The sequence below is a fragment of the Syngnathus typhle genome, linkage group LG13, assembly GCF_033458585.1.
Source record: "Syngnathus typhle isolate RoL2023-S1 ecotype Sweden linkage group LG13, RoL_Styp_1.0, whole genome shotgun sequence".
NCBI lineage: Eukaryota > Metazoa > Chordata > Actinopteri > Syngnathiformes > Syngnathidae > Syngnathus > Syngnathus typhle.
In genome coordinates this window covers 3,383,131-3,397,006 of record NC_083750.1, presented here as the reverse complement: position 1 = coordinate 3,397,006, position 13,876 = coordinate 3,383,131, and the positions used below count along the sequence as shown (strand labels likewise).

The 13,876-nt window shown below is 42.2% G+C and overlaps 3 protein-coding genes across 3 annotated transcripts; 1 reads left to right on the top strand and 2 right to left on the bottom strand.

The window, feature by feature from the left end:
- Positions 1–349: 349 nt before the first annotated feature.
- LOC133165907 (calsequestrin-1-like) lies at positions 350–4,973 on the bottom strand. Its single transcript, XM_061295811.1, has 11 exons — positions 4,578–4,973; positions 2,859–2,952; positions 2,674–2,774; positions 2,450–2,561; positions 2,161–2,234; positions 1,926–2,056; positions 1,807–1,852; positions 1,647–1,701; positions 1,441–1,541; positions 1,239–1,313; positions 350–1,178 (listed from the first exon to the last, which is right to left on the bottom strand). The coding sequence occupies exons 1-11, from the start codon at positions 4,812–4,814 to the stop codon at positions 882–884; spliced, it is 1,323 nt and encodes a 440-aa protein (XP_061151795.1). The 5' UTR covers positions 4,815–4,973; the 3' UTR covers positions 350–881.
- Positions 4,974–6,364: 1,391 nt separating this feature from the next.
- eif2b5 (eukaryotic translation initiation factor 2B, subunit 5 epsilon) lies at positions 6,365–11,367 on the top strand. The gene is made up of 16 exons (XM_061295754.1): positions 6,365–6,574; positions 6,770–6,894; positions 6,959–7,144; positions 7,507–7,684; positions 7,864–7,944; positions 8,043–8,120; positions 8,297–8,609; positions 8,682–8,827; positions 8,922–9,063; positions 9,129–9,230; positions 9,296–9,397; positions 9,904–9,994; positions 10,059–10,182; positions 10,260–10,385; positions 10,499–10,609; positions 10,919–11,367. The coding sequence occupies exons 1-16, from the start codon at positions 6,431–6,433 to the stop codon at positions 10,979–10,981; spliced, it is 2,112 nt and encodes a 703-aa protein (XP_061151738.1). The 5' UTR covers positions 6,365–6,430; the 3' UTR covers positions 10,982–11,367.
- LOC133165864 (mitochondrial ubiquitin ligase activator of nfkb 1-A) lies at positions 11,183–12,963 on the bottom strand. Its single transcript, XM_061295755.1, has 4 exons — positions 12,663–12,963; positions 12,494–12,581; positions 12,222–12,342; positions 11,183–12,138 (listed from the first exon to the last, which is right to left on the bottom strand). The coding sequence occupies exons 1-4, from the start codon at positions 12,777–12,779 to the stop codon at positions 11,652–11,654; spliced, it is 813 nt and encodes a 270-aa protein (XP_061151739.1). The 5' UTR covers positions 12,780–12,963; the 3' UTR covers positions 11,183–11,651.
- Between the last annotated feature and the right edge of the window lie 913 nt (positions 12,964–13,876).

Below are 13,876 nucleotides of genomic sequence, written 5' to 3'. Positions count from 1 at the left end.
GGGGCACAATTTGTCACAAGAAATGACGCTCGAAGGCCTTGATGTCAAATAATAAAGACAAAATCAATTAAAATCAAGCAAATAAAACAGACATCGGGGGGGGGGGGGGAAGTGTTTTTGCTCTATGTGTGCAGTCCTCTCTCGATAGTTTCCATTCTACATGTACTGGATGATGTTTTGGGGGACAAATTTCCGTAGTATTCAAAATCAAAAACCCAAAATTCTTTGTGAATCATAAAGGTGAGATAAATTATATTTTCAAAACCTAGTATTGGTCTGAAAGTACAAAATTGCTTCTGAGTGTCATTGGTCAATCATTTGTTAAACAAAATGTACAAACACACAGTCATTGGTGTTTCTGTCCAAATCTTGTCATTTATTTAAGACTTCACAGTAAGTAATTTCTCTTGTTACAAAAATAAAATATGGTGGTTGTTATACTTCATTGTCATAGAAAACATCTATCGATGTACAGCGTTACAATGATTTGGCAGAATATGCTGATGACACATAAACACCTATGTGGAAAAAGCTGCTAGCACCTTCGGATTTGACTTTTGCATTTTTGCACCGAGGAAAACGAGAATAATAGTGAACATATGTTCAATATGATACAGTACAATACTGCATCCCTCCAGTACTTAGTAGAACACCAACCTTAATCATATTAAAAGTACTAGCAGTACTAGATTTGATTTTTTTTCTTTACCAAAGTTACGCGAATGAATGAATTGTGCAGGGCAATAAATTGGGGACAATTATGGAATTTGGTTGAGATGACGAAGAGATGAGATGAAAACATATGAATGAGATGTACTTGCCGTTCATATTAGCACTTTAAACTGGCTTGGTCAGATTTAGATACATTATGTCATAATTGATTAATAATCATCGTCGTCGTCGTCGTCGTCGTCATCGTCATCGTCATCATCATCATCATCGTCGTCATCATCGTCATCATCGTCATCATCGTCATCATCGTCATCATCGTCATCATCGTCATCATCGTCGTCATCATCGTCATCATCATCATCATCGTCATCATCATCGTCGTCATCATCGTCATCATCATTATCAGGATCAATTTCTCCTGACAGAACATCTTCAATCCAGTCCTCCAGTTCATCGGTGGACGGCATGTCATCGTCATCGTCCATATCCATCCACACGCTGTCAGCCTGGTGTGGAGCAACATGTTAATAGGAGACACACACACACTTGATCAAAGAGCAACTTACATCATCTGCTTCCACAACACCAATCTGTGGGCTGGACAGGTCGATTCCAAAAATCTTCTCCCAGTGAGGCACAAGCTGGAAGGAAAGAAAGAAAGAAAACAATGTTCCATTCACTTTTGAAAAGCCCCTCTGGCAGTCGCAGGGTGACTGTGAAAAGCAACTCATCCTCCACCATCAAACAATAATCAGTTTAAAATGATACCAAGGGGAAGTCATCGGGATCGATCCAGACAATACTGAGATGAGGATGTTCTGTGTTGTCCTCAGCAACTTCCTTCAGGATCTCCAAGAATTCAAAGCCATCTGAAGAGTAAAATGAAGAGAACGGAGCGTCGTCCCAATTGTCCTTTGAGTTGATTTGTTTAGTTTTGCTTCATTGAATTCAAATCAAGTTTCACGTTCTCTTACCTGGATCAGATTCCTCAGCAAAAGCAATGATGTGTTCGCCATCAACATGGTCATCCTTTGCAAAGAATCCAAATGGAAAAAAATCTTTCAATTACAAACATTGATTAAATAGCAAATTATTGCAAATATTTCTTTCGTTTTTTGACAAGAAGGTTCTTACCCAGATTTCATACATGTTGTGGGGCTGCAGCTTCCTTAGAGTTGGTCTTCAAAAGCACAAACAAAATGATGTTGTGTGTGTAACTGGAAGAATGGACTTCTCGTAGCTGGTGGACTCACCTGTCATTATCTTCGATGAATTTCACGAGCTCTTCCTTGGTGTAGGGTTTTCCTGGGATCACGACGGGATCATCATGAAAAGGCTCATAAAAGTCCACTTCGTTAAGCTTGAGATCCAAAGCCTTGCCAACCTGTTGCCAACAGTTTAATTAGATGCAGCCACACAATTATCCAAACTCTAGCAGCATCATATTTATTACAAATGAACGAGTCAGGTCAATTTGATTTACTATACCTTGGCATTGAACGTTGCGTAGAACTTCACGTGAGGATGGAACTCTTCGGCAGCATCGACAAAAGCCTCAAAATCTGAAATTTGACACGCGTGCGCCCATCAAAATCTCCAAATGTATCGGCAAATGTACAAATCTACATTTATTGCTTCCATCCTTATTGCAAAGAAATCAAACTAGCGAGGGATCTCGTCTTTGCTTTTTTAGTTGAGCAAATGCACGAAATGAACAGAGTGAGAAAAGCAAAAAGCACAGCGCAAATGTTCATGCTAGCACAGTGCAGAGTCTTACGTTCTGATTTGTGACTCTTAAAGTAGCCCACCAATTTGATGTCCTCTTCGATGTTCTCAAAGCCCTTCAGTTCCCTACTGTTGTCAATAATTTCCACGGGATCTTCAAGGAGCTGTGAAGGAAACGTGAGGTCAGACAAAACCAGCGTAAAAGTACACAAGTAGATTATTTTTCCCCTGCTAGAAATCGGGAGCTATTAACTGGGAGATTATATCCTCACGAACATCAAAGACGAACTCCACAAGAGTGTCTGCCGCCAGTTCACCATCGTACTCGATAACCTCGTCGTCTGTGAAGATGAAGATGCTGTCCGACTCTTCCAGGCCTGGGACGTCAGAACCAAAACAGAAGGTCAAAAGGGTGGCCATCAGCTAGCTTCCAGATAGCAAAGTGTAATTTATTTATTTACCCAGTTTCTTAGCCAAAGCCTTGTCAATCTTTGCATCAATGAGACCAACTCCAATGTCCTCATCATCAAACTCCTCGAGGACCTGGGCTGCAAGCTGCAGAACAGCCAAAGGCAAATTATAATTCTCATTTGTCAGAACAATTCATCAGTGTTATTATTTTGCTTCTACTTGAGCGTTTCCTCCGCAGGTTGTTTCATGACCATAAAAGCCTTCTTTATCCGTGCGCTGCTTATGCACTTTCTAAATCGGTATGAAACTTGAAACTCAAGACTGACGCTTTCTTTCTCCAACGGGAGAGTTACATACACGGGCGGCTGCGCTGAGGAAGTGGGTCGAGGGACTCTTCCAGTTTGCGTACGATATCAAATAGACAAAAACAAATTAGCTTCCAGACATCTTCGTTTGGTGACGTCAACAGAAAGTCAAATAAAAGTGCTTGATGTCAGAATAACAGCCACCTTGCAAACCTATTATTGAATGAATACATTTTCCTTGACGCATTGCTTGATGTGCATTTATTTGAAAATAGTATATGACCTTGTACCTCCAAAATAGTTGGGAGACACACAAAACAGCATATTTGTGCAACCATGGTGAAAGAGAGCGATGTGATTTTGTGGACTGACCATTAGGTTAGATTTTGGGAATAATACGATGTTTGCCAAATGAGTTTTTGGCCCGACGCCAGCTATACGTAACAGGTGACCACCACATCACATCAATGAAGACAATTTCATGCCAACTTGATTATTTAAACCCCACAGAGCACCCGATACGGGAAATGTTAAACCTGTTACTAATGATAAAATCTTATTGCTTAAATGTGAACATAAATACACAAATACTCAGAAACACAAACCTTCGGCGTTACCACAAAAGCAGCTCGAGATATAAATACATCCACAGAGCCACAGCGGCTTCAGGGACTATTTTGGTGAGTTGGCAGCAGAGATGCTCAGTGCTTCGAGATCCGCTGACAAGTACAGTATTGTAAGTGTCAATCACAGCGCAGAGCTGAGCCGGCACAACCGGAGCCAGAAGCTCCGGTCGGCACTGGCTCGCAACCCCGACGCCCCATACTGAGACGTGCTGTGCTGTCGGGAGCAACTGATATGCTAAAGGCTTCTCCATTTTGGATATACTTCTTTCCTCTCTCCTTGATATTTTAGTTACACAGATTGATTTTTGCTGAAAAAAAAAAAAGTGTCTGTATTTACATATATGCACACACATACATTAATAGACATTATATATAGTGTGTGGATGGTGTTATTCACTTGTAATAGTTGTGTAAAAGTTCTAAAAGCACATTTGAAGCTCTTGCGTCAAACTGGACGAAATTTCAAATATTTGTATCATGTCATGATGTCAAGAATCAAAAGTACGTTTCAAAGTCAACAGATGTTGAAAAATCATATACAAAAATGTATGCTGAGAAGAGTGGTGATTTCATGTTTAGCTCTTTGGAATGTGGTGAAACATCTGAGTATGCTGTTGATAGAGCACCCACAATATGGCACAGAGAGTGATGGAGCTGCATCATTTGAAACGAGGCATCAAAGATGTCACCTATGGAGCATTTCTTTGGAGCTATTTGTCCACCTTGTAAGAATTTCAATTTCACATCCTCAAAGTGCTTTATCAATATTGGAATGAAGATGATTGAAGATATTGTATAACTGGAGTCTTATCCAATTGTCATCACACACTCAACTTACCTCAAGGGACAACTCCTCAATCTCAAACTGTTTCTGGGCGACGCGGCCGGATCCGGGATGGTCATGGTAGTAGACCACCATGACATCATACTTCTTCATCACAGACTTATAGTTCTTGAGGTGGAGGTCGTGGACTCTGTCCTTGCCATCATACTCGGGGAAATCCAAGCTGTCTTTGCCCAGTGAGAGCCCCGCAAAGGACAACAAAACTGCCACAAACACCCAGGTCCACTTCATGGCTCCTCTCTGGGGTGGATTCAATGTATTGGCACTTTCAGAATGTGCACAAAAAAAACTTTGGTGTCAGTAATGAGGAAGCCTTTCCAATCCGCGTCACCCAGAAGAGAGCAAGACCAACTCTTCCGTCCACCTTAATAAAAAGGCCGCATGGGCCGCTGGTATTGGGGCACAGGGTGTGAGGGGGGCTGAGCTAACTTGGGCTTCGTGTGTCTATGTGGGGTAAGATGACAACTTACGCTGTTGCCGGGGAGACGGCTTTGTGTGTTTCATACACGTCAAATTTAGTTGAGAGGGCAAAAGAAAGCTGCCGTGAGGGTGGCGGCAAATGGTGGAAAATGTGCCCAAACGAGCGCCGGAAATGAAATGAATGCAGAGATGCGGCACACTTTTGCCATATTAAGTGAAGTTGTAGGATTGGATCCCAGCTAAAAATAATGGATGAGAAGTACATATCAGGAGGCGGTGCTGGTGTCTTATTTGCTGTAGTTGGCACCTGCAAAAGACCAGAACGTTGCACTAAGTCACCTCAGGGCATGAATGAGAAATGGAGCACTTGGCGCATCTACTCATAACTCATTAGAACAACGTTGTATAATCCTAAAAAGAGATTTTCACGGGGGATTTATTTAATCTTTTCCTCTGCGTGCCCTTTGCAGTCTATGCTTAAGATGGTCACCTGAGATATTACTTTACAAATTGAAATGGAAGAAGTAAACTATAAATAAATAGCAACCCACTTATCTGTGGCGAGATATGCAAGCATACAGTATTACAAGTCTGAGTTTGAAGGGAAGAGGTGGAAGATGAACCGACCGTGTGCGAGCGCGCGCGCGCGTGTGTAACCTTATACCAGCAATGTGTGTTGTCACTAATAATGGCGAATCAAACTAATTCACTTGAACTGTGAACATTTTGCAGCGAAACCAGGAGACAGACTTGAATATCATACTAAATGACTTGCTTCAGATAGCACGGTGTTGCTGCTTTACAGTTTATCATCTACACAACAGCTGCTCTTCCACATCTACACGTCATCAGCTGGGTTAATAGGATAGCTAATGGATTGGTGACCATTTAATTCCTCGCCCCCGACATTACTAATGACAAATCTGACCTTTAGAAAGAAGAGCAGTAAAAATAAACTTTAACAAGTTTAACGTGTCACAATATAAAGTGCATGTGTATTCTGTATGGCCTGTGCTTCGTTTGCATGGTGGCTACGTTTTAAATAACACATTATTTTGCTACAATAACCTCAAATGTCCGATGTGATATGGCATTACTGGCCATTGCTTTGAAATGTATTTGTTTTTGTGTCAATAAAATTGATTGGAAAATAGCTTGTGCGCGTGTATTAAAAAACAACAAAAAAAAACACGTGTTCATTTTTTAAATTATATTTACCCTCCTGAATGACAGGTAGAAGAGCTAGAGAAGCTGTTTCAACTGATATAAAATGATTAGTAATATATCAAAATCAATTCGCTGCACAATGCCTATGACTACCTATCAAAAACGAGATTTGGCGTGTCATTGTGACATTTGTCCTTTCTCGGCTACTGTAGATATTACTGGCTCCATCGACGGTGCGGTGGGAAAATAAACATTTGACCATGGCTGTTAAAGGAGGAAAACACAGACTTTCCAGTAGAAAAGGTGCGTGTGAGCAAGATGAAGAAGAGCCCCAGCTTCAGGCCGTTTTAGTCGCTGACAGCTTTAACCGGAAGTTTTTCCCGGTGACTAAAGACCAGCCTCGGGTAAGGCACCGTGGTGAGCTAACAACACGATTGCTACCAGCAGCTAACCATGCTTCTGTAAAACGTTACATGAATTAAACTGTGTCGTATATATTATGTGAATATGTATATATTCCCATCGATACCATTCCTTTGTTAGTTTTGTTTAATAGCAGTTTTCAATGTTCTGATGTAACTGTCAAACTTTGGTGACAGGCTTTGTTGCCTCTGGGTAATGTTGCGATGATCGACTACACTCTGGAGTTCCTCACTTCCACGGGGGTCCAGGAAACTTACGTGTTTTGCTGTTGGATGGCTGGCAAGATTAAGGAACACTTGCTGTAAGTGTCACCATTAAATCTGAGAAAGGTGGACGTTATTTTAATCATGTTTTGTATCTTATAGGAAGTCTAAATGGTGTCGATCGACCTCTCCGAACACAGTCCACATCATCACGTCGGACCTGTACAGATCTCTGGGGGATGTGCTCAGGGATGTTGACGCCAAGTCTCTCGTTCGCTCAGACTTCTTGTTAGTCTATGGAGATGTGCTATCCAATATTGACATCAGCCAGGCACTGCTGGAGCACAGGTAAGACTATGCTCCCCCTTTAAATTTGAATAAGATGGTCAGTAAATGTCACTAACGTGTCAACGACAGCGCTTGTGTTGTTATAATTCAATGATTCACAAATCTTTTGACCTCAAGAAGAATATACCTTACAAATAGCGTATTTCCCGCACCATAAGCCTTTCATTTTGTCAATGACCGAAGGTGCGCTTTTTAATCACATAGAAATCTGTTGTCATCAAAATTTGAATACTGTAAAATGTACCTGGGAAGTGTTGTTTTACCTCCCACTAGAATGAGCAAATGTGCCACACTGAGAATCGCTGATCTACGGTGATAAACTTCTGTTGGTGTTCGTAATAAATGAGTGCGATGTGCTTTAGGCAACGTCGAAAGATTGACAAGAACATCTCCGTGATGACGATGCTCTTTAAGGAATCATCGCCGGGTCACAAGTCTCGTTGTGAGGAAGATGATGTGATTGTCGCCATGGACAGCAAGAATCAGCGAGTTTTACACTACCACAAGACACAAAGCTTAAAGAAGCTTCATTTTCCCATGGTAAGTGATCTTTTCACATAGGCTTGGAATAATGTCTTGTTTTTTTAATAAAGAAAATGATTAATTTTTTTTATCCGATTCATTGATTAACCAAAAAGTAATTGACCGATTATTCAAATGTTAATTTGCAGCTCAAGTCAAAAATATACATAAAGTCTAACTTACTGCTGCATCCCCAGAATACATTCCACAGTGGAAGTGACGAGTTTGAAATCAGACATGACCTCCTTGACTGCCACATCAGTATCTGTTCACCACAGGTAAGAACCTCTGTTCAATTTAGTGTTGTTATATTTTGTGTGTGTGTGTTTTCTTACAAAAACAAAACCTTGTAGCATTTTTCCGTCTCATATTTTAGGTTGCGGAGCTCTTCACTGACAATTTTGACTACCAAACAAGGAATGACTTTGTCAGGGGGATTCTGGTCAATGAAGAGGTAATAAACAGCAAATTATATATTTATTGAAAGCACCAGTGCAGATGATCTTATGATATAGTTGCCTCACATTTCAAATGATTTTCCAGCCAAGTGGAAGGATAGTTGTATCTGCATGTAAAAGTTCATTTCCTGCTGACGACTGCTCCAGCACAATTTTTCCAATCTCCCCTCAGATCCTGGGGAACCAGATCCATATGCACGTGACCAGAGACGGTTACGGCGCCCGAGTGTCCAACTTGCTCATGTATGATTCGGTGTCGTCCGATTTGGTGAGACGGTGGGTCTACCCTCTCACCCCCGAGGCCAATATTACCGACCAGGAAAGATGGAGCTGCACGTACTCGCGCCACAACGTCTACCGAGGATCAGGGGTCACCCTTGGCCATGGCAGCCAGATGGAGGAGAACGTTCTAATTGGCTGTGACTCCAGCATAGGCGCCAACTGCTACATCTCCAACAGCGTCATTGGTAACAATTGCACCATAGGTGAGAAAATCAAAAACAAAAAAACAGTTCGTACGTTCCTATGTCAAATTTGAAAATATTTTTGCGCTTCAGGTGACAATGTCATTCTGGAGCACGCCTACATCTGGAACGATGTTGTAATTGCCGCTAACGTGGTGATCAGTCATTCTGTGGTCTGTGACAAGGCTGAAGTCAAAGAAGGCGTCAAGCTTAATAAACAGTGCGTCCTAGCCTACAATGTAAGCAACATGGACTCCTTTGATTGCGAATATTCTCACCCTTGATAGATGGCAAAGGAAGGATCATGATAGATCTTTTTGTCTGGTTTTCAAGGTGGTGATTGGACCGCATATCTGTGTGCCAGAGGGCACAGTGGTGTCCATGCATTATCCAGCAGAAGAGGAGGAAGATGAGGATGAATTCCTCAGTGACGACGACACGGTGGGCCAGAGCAAGGACAAAATCAAACAGAAAGGTAAGGTGTGTGAGGAAACAATTCCAGCCACAGTGGAAATGAGCTGTAAATTGTCACTTGCGCAGCTTTTAACCCAGCTGAGGTTGGGGCAGAAGGAAAAGGCTACGTATGGAAAGCCAGCAGTCCGGATGACACGGATGATGAAGAGCTGTCGCATTGTCTCTGGGGTAGGATAACAAGTACAATCGTCGTCTTTACTCATGAAGTCTCAAATACTTTCTTGTTGTTCAAGGCCTGACGTTAAACCCCGAACTCGAGAGTGAGAGCGAGGACAGCGAGCCCGATGGTCCTGACGATCCAGTGATTCCTTCTCCTGAGATGGACGATGCTAAAGGTGAGTCAGGTGGCTGGCCAAGCTTCCCAAAGCCTTGTTACTGCCATCTAGGGGCCACATTGGGGAAAGATGATGTCCTTCCTTGTTAAAGTTAAAGTCCCAATGATCGTCACACACACATCTAGGTGTGGTGAAATTTGTCCTCTGCATTTAACCCACCCCCGTGTGATTTTAATCCATCCCCTAGGGGAGAGGGGAGCAGTGAGCAGCAGCGGTGCCGCGCTCGGGAATCATTTTGGTGATCTAACCCCCCAATTCCAACCCTTAATGCTGAGTACCAAGCAGGGTTGGCAATGGGTCCCATTTTTATATTTATTCTTTGGTATGACCCGGCCGGGGTTTGAACCCACAACTTTCCAGTCTCAGGGCGGACACTCTACCACTAGGCCGCTGAGCTGTTGGATAATCGTTACCTGGAAATACCTTAAGGACAAATAAAAAAGCTTTTTTATTGAAACTGAAAAGAAATCATAGCATGTTTTGATTTAAATATGGACTCCATCCAGTGTTCCAGAAGGAGGTGCTGGGCACCTTGCAAAGAGGCTTGGAAGAGAATATCACCTGCGACCACCTGGTGCTGGAGATCAACTCCCTCAAGTAAGTTGTAATGTCCCGCACAAGTGCTCACCCTCAAAGCGTGACAAGTGTGTGACTCATCCAGGTACGCCTACAACATCACTCTACAAGAAGTAATGCAGATACTGACCGGAGTACTGTTGGATTACCCGTTGCAGCAGCACAGCTCGCAGCTCACGGCATCCCAATACGCCGCTGACCTTCAGCCGGTAATGCCGGGCCGGTTTATTTTGCATGGACAACGCTACTGAGACAGTCCGATTTATGGATGTGCTTTTTCTGTCAGTTATTGGAAAAATGGGCACCAGTGTTTAAGAATTATGTGAAGAGATCGAAGGACCAACTTGACTGCCTCTCTGCTTTTGAGGAGCACTTCCTGGAACATGCCACTCACTGGCCTGCCATGTGCAAGGTGTGTGTGTGTGTGTGTGTGTGGGGGGGGGGGGGGGGGCTGGCTCATATGACCACATGATAACATCCCGGCTCACCGAGGCTGATGGAACATTTCCACCATTTACCTTCTAGATTCTTATGGCCATGTACCAACTGGAGATCCTGGAGGAGGAGATGATTCTGCGCTGGTTTTCTCATAGTGGCACGTTTGACAAGAGCAGACAGCTACGGAAGAACCAAGGGGTAAGTGCCCACATAGTAGCCGGTGGAAAATTGAAAAATAGATTCCGGGAAATTCAGATGGAGAGTTTTAGTAAAAAGCATGCATATCATTTTGTTTTTGTCATCGAAAATATTTGCAAGCAAAGTTTAAATGAAACTTAAAAAACATGACTAATCCACAAAGCATTTTCAAAAATGAAAAAAAAAACAACAACAACTGAGCAGCCTTTTAAGATTTACACTTGGGTGCTGACAAAATGTGGGAGAAGTTGAAATTTGTGTGAGACTGCATTAACCTTTACATAATGCAACTTTCCACTTTCCCTAAAGCTTCAAAAATTCATCCAGTGGCTGAAGGAGGCTGAGGAGTCGTCAGAGGAGGACGACAAATAGTGGGCCAATTTTAACGGGCAAAGCAGACTTGGGGAAAACTTGACAATTGACCTGCGCCTAAGCTTCCGTTGTTATTAACGCTGTACAACTGACATCCATCTTTATTATGTGTGTGTGCTGTGAATGGAATGATCTAAAGGGAGTAGGCTTTCGGACCGCTTGACCAAAAATGGAAACATGCTTTTCTTTAACTCACAGAAGTGCGTGTTTGAAAAGTGTGTAGATAATAACAACCTCCACACCCACTGTTTAATATAATTTTCATGTAAAAACAACCACCAATACACCTCATCAATTCATACAGTTAAAACAATCTGAGCAGTGAATGGGAATGTCATGCTCGCTTGTGTAAAATGATACACGCAAAAATTAAATAGCCTAAACAAGTTGTGTTCATCCCTCGTCGTCAACATTTATCTGCAGTTCATTTCGGACATTTCACATTTTTGAAAAAGAATGAATTTTCTTGTCAAATTAAGATTCAGGTGCATATCTCCATCCCTGAGAAATTGATTTCGAGCGTTTGACACCATTTTATCATCCCTGTAGAAATAGAGGGCCAAGCAACCAGAATAGCACCAGTTCTGGTAATTACCCCATTTAGCAAAGAGGGAAATTTCCAAAAGTAAAACCCCGCTGAGACAAGAACGCAATGGCTATTCTGGTACAGCTATTTGGATCTGTCATCTTTGCCCACCGTGTCATAAATTACACAAGCTAGTACGGAGGCACCAAAGATGCCTGTAAGGGCCGTCAGCATCTTCCACATGCTGGCTGATCGCTCGTGCCGCTCTATGTAACTCTTGTAGTTGGTGGGAACCATAAGGTACTCTCTGCCATCTGTTGGGACCTGCAGTCTCCCGTGCTCTCCCTCCAGAACCACCTCCCCAAACACAGTCAGACTGCTCCCCACACGCAGCATCTCTTCGCTTTCCTCCATGGCCACTGCTCGCTCTCCGGCGATGCCCTGCAGGACCACATTCACCAAGCCCTCCTCGGCTTGTCTCACTCGGTGGTAAACCCTCTCCAGGAAATTACCTGAGCCCTCTGAGGGGTCTTGCACCCTCACATGAAAGTCAGTGACATAGGAGCCAGGACAGATGAGAGAGAAGGGCACAGATTTGGTGCTTTCTTTCCTGTTTGTCGGCCGAGAGCTCCTGGCGGTAATCACAACGTTATCGGAAAATGCCTTTATAGAGCGACAATTATAAATTTTGACTTTGCATGAATCAGAATGTACCATGTTTTAGAGAGGGCGTTCCAGTATTCAGCATGTTCTACAACTTTTATCTTCTGAAGTACGCCGTAGCATCTTGGGACAAATTGGCTGGTAAGAGGCTTCTCATCTGCTTCGACCAGGCCTTGAAAACATAAAAATGTGGGTTACAAAACGGAAAATCCATTCCATAAAATATCCTGTCCAGTGTTTATGATGAAGAACATGACAGATTTGCTCCAGTTTTAATATGCTTTGGAACAAAAAATAGCAAAGAAGTCACCGTATACGTGTACCTTCTACTGCGACGTATTGCAACCTCCTGTGGGGAGATGATTTCAGCAATGTGGCCAAATGATGATCTGGTCGGAAGACTGGTATCTCCTAAAACAAATCATTGAAACGACTTTGAAAACACAAACCATAGTTTAAAGAAATCATAGTTTAAGAGAGAGGTGCACATACCTTTATCTTTATCAACTCCCTTTTCTTCTCTTGGTATAAATGATAGAACAGACCCGAACAGGCAAAACTGGATCCTACTCCAAATAAAATAAGGGGGCTTATTGAAAAATCACTCATTTCTGCTTTCAGGAGTCGCACACACAAGTTATACAGACAAATAGTATAAACATGCACCGTGTAGCTATATATATATATATATTTTTTTAAAGAATTATCGTAGTAACAAAAAACACACAAGAAAAACTGAAAGTACGGGTCGGGAAAATTCACGACAGAATCTTTTTTTTTTTTTTTTGCTTCATTTCCTCGTTGCGCTTATAACGTCATGCTGGAAGCAGCCAATAAGGAAATTGCTTGTTTCGCAGTTAACAGTAACGACCAGAAGATAGCAGCAGTTCCCCGTTGAATCAAAATTACAGAAAATACTCGGTTTACGACGGGTTACCCCCCCAAAAAAAGAGGCAACCTGAACGTGTGCTAACGCGATAGGAAAACTGATAAATAAAGTAAATATTTGCAAAACAAAAGAAACGTAGTATAAGGCCATATACGCAATAGGAAAACTCATGAATACAGTAAATATTTGCAAAATGTAAGAAACGTAGGCCATAGACGCAATAGGAAAACTCATAAATACAGTAAATATTTGCAAAACAAAAGAAACGTAGTATTAAGCCATATAAACGAAAAATAGTAAGTGCGTAGCTCAGTGTTAGTGCGTGCATATTGCAGGTATCATTGCTGCCCACTTGGGGGCGCAAACTCCTACACGACACTCGAATAACGTGACACGATGTTGTTATTGAAAGTGTCAGGTAATTATTGAGTGTCAGCCAAAACGATTCTCCCTTGTACGCTGACATATGAAGCCTGTCGTATGTGTTTATGTCTCTGGCGTCCATAAAATGAAATACTGTGGTCTGAGTAATAAAGTGTCCAGTGAATGTATAATATCATTAATGTTAATAGGAAGACCACTTCAATCCCACCGACACACCTTCTTTTTAGGTAGCAGAGTCTGGGGATTCTGAGCTGGGCTTTTCCATCTCTGGAGTTGAACTCACCAAGGTAGGTAATTACAAAGCTCCTCAATGGCACGGCCCTGGAGGTGGGTGAGATACGCCCAGAGTTGTACGTTATGTATCACAATTAACCACTAAAATCCAGAAACAAGGGAGAATGTAAAGCAAGAATAATTTTTTACGACTAATAGT

What these genes read in the sequence shown, in the direction of transcription:
- LOC133165907 (XM_061295811.1), bottom strand. Translation starts at nt 4,814, where the DNA reads ATGAAGTGGACCTGGGTGTTTGTGGCAGTTTTGTTGTCCTTTGCGGGG. An exon ending in TTGAGGAGTTGTCCCTTGAG is followed by an intron (nt 2,953 to 4,577) that starts GTAAGTTGAGTG and finishes GCTGTTCTGCAG; the next exon opens with CTTGCAGCCCAGGTCCTCGA. An exon ending in TAAGAGTCACAAATCAGAAC is followed by an intron (nt 2,235 to 2,449) that starts GTAAGACTCTGC and finishes GTCAAATTTCAG; the next exon opens with ATTTTGAGGCTTTTGTCGAT.
- eif2b5 (XM_061295754.1), top strand. Translation starts at nt 6,431, where the DNA reads ATGGCTGTTAAAGGAGGAAAACACAGACTTTCCAGTAGAAAAGGTGCG. An exon ending in GGACAAAATCAAACAGAAAG is followed by an intron (nt 9,064 to 9,128) that starts GTAAGGTGTGTG and finishes TCACTTGCGCAG; the next exon opens with CTTTTAACCCAGCTGAGGTT. An exon ending in ACGCCGCTGACCTTCAGCCG is followed by an intron (nt 10,183 to 10,259) that starts GTAATGCCGGGC and finishes TTTTTCTGTCAG; the next exon opens with TTATTGGAAAAATGGGCACC.
- LOC133165864 (XM_061295755.1), bottom strand. Translation starts at nt 12,779, where the DNA reads ATGAGTGATTTTTCAATAAGCCCCCTTATTTTATTTGGAGTAGGATCC. An exon ending in GGGAGTTGATAAAGATAAAG is followed by an intron (nt 12,582 to 12,662) that starts GTATGTGCACCT and finishes GATTTGTTTTAG; the next exon opens with GAGATACCAGTCTTCCGACC. An exon ending in AACGCCCTCTCTAAAACATG is followed by an intron (nt 12,139 to 12,221) that starts GTACATTCTGAT and finishes GATTACCGCCAG; the next exon opens with GAGCTCTCGGCCGACAAACA.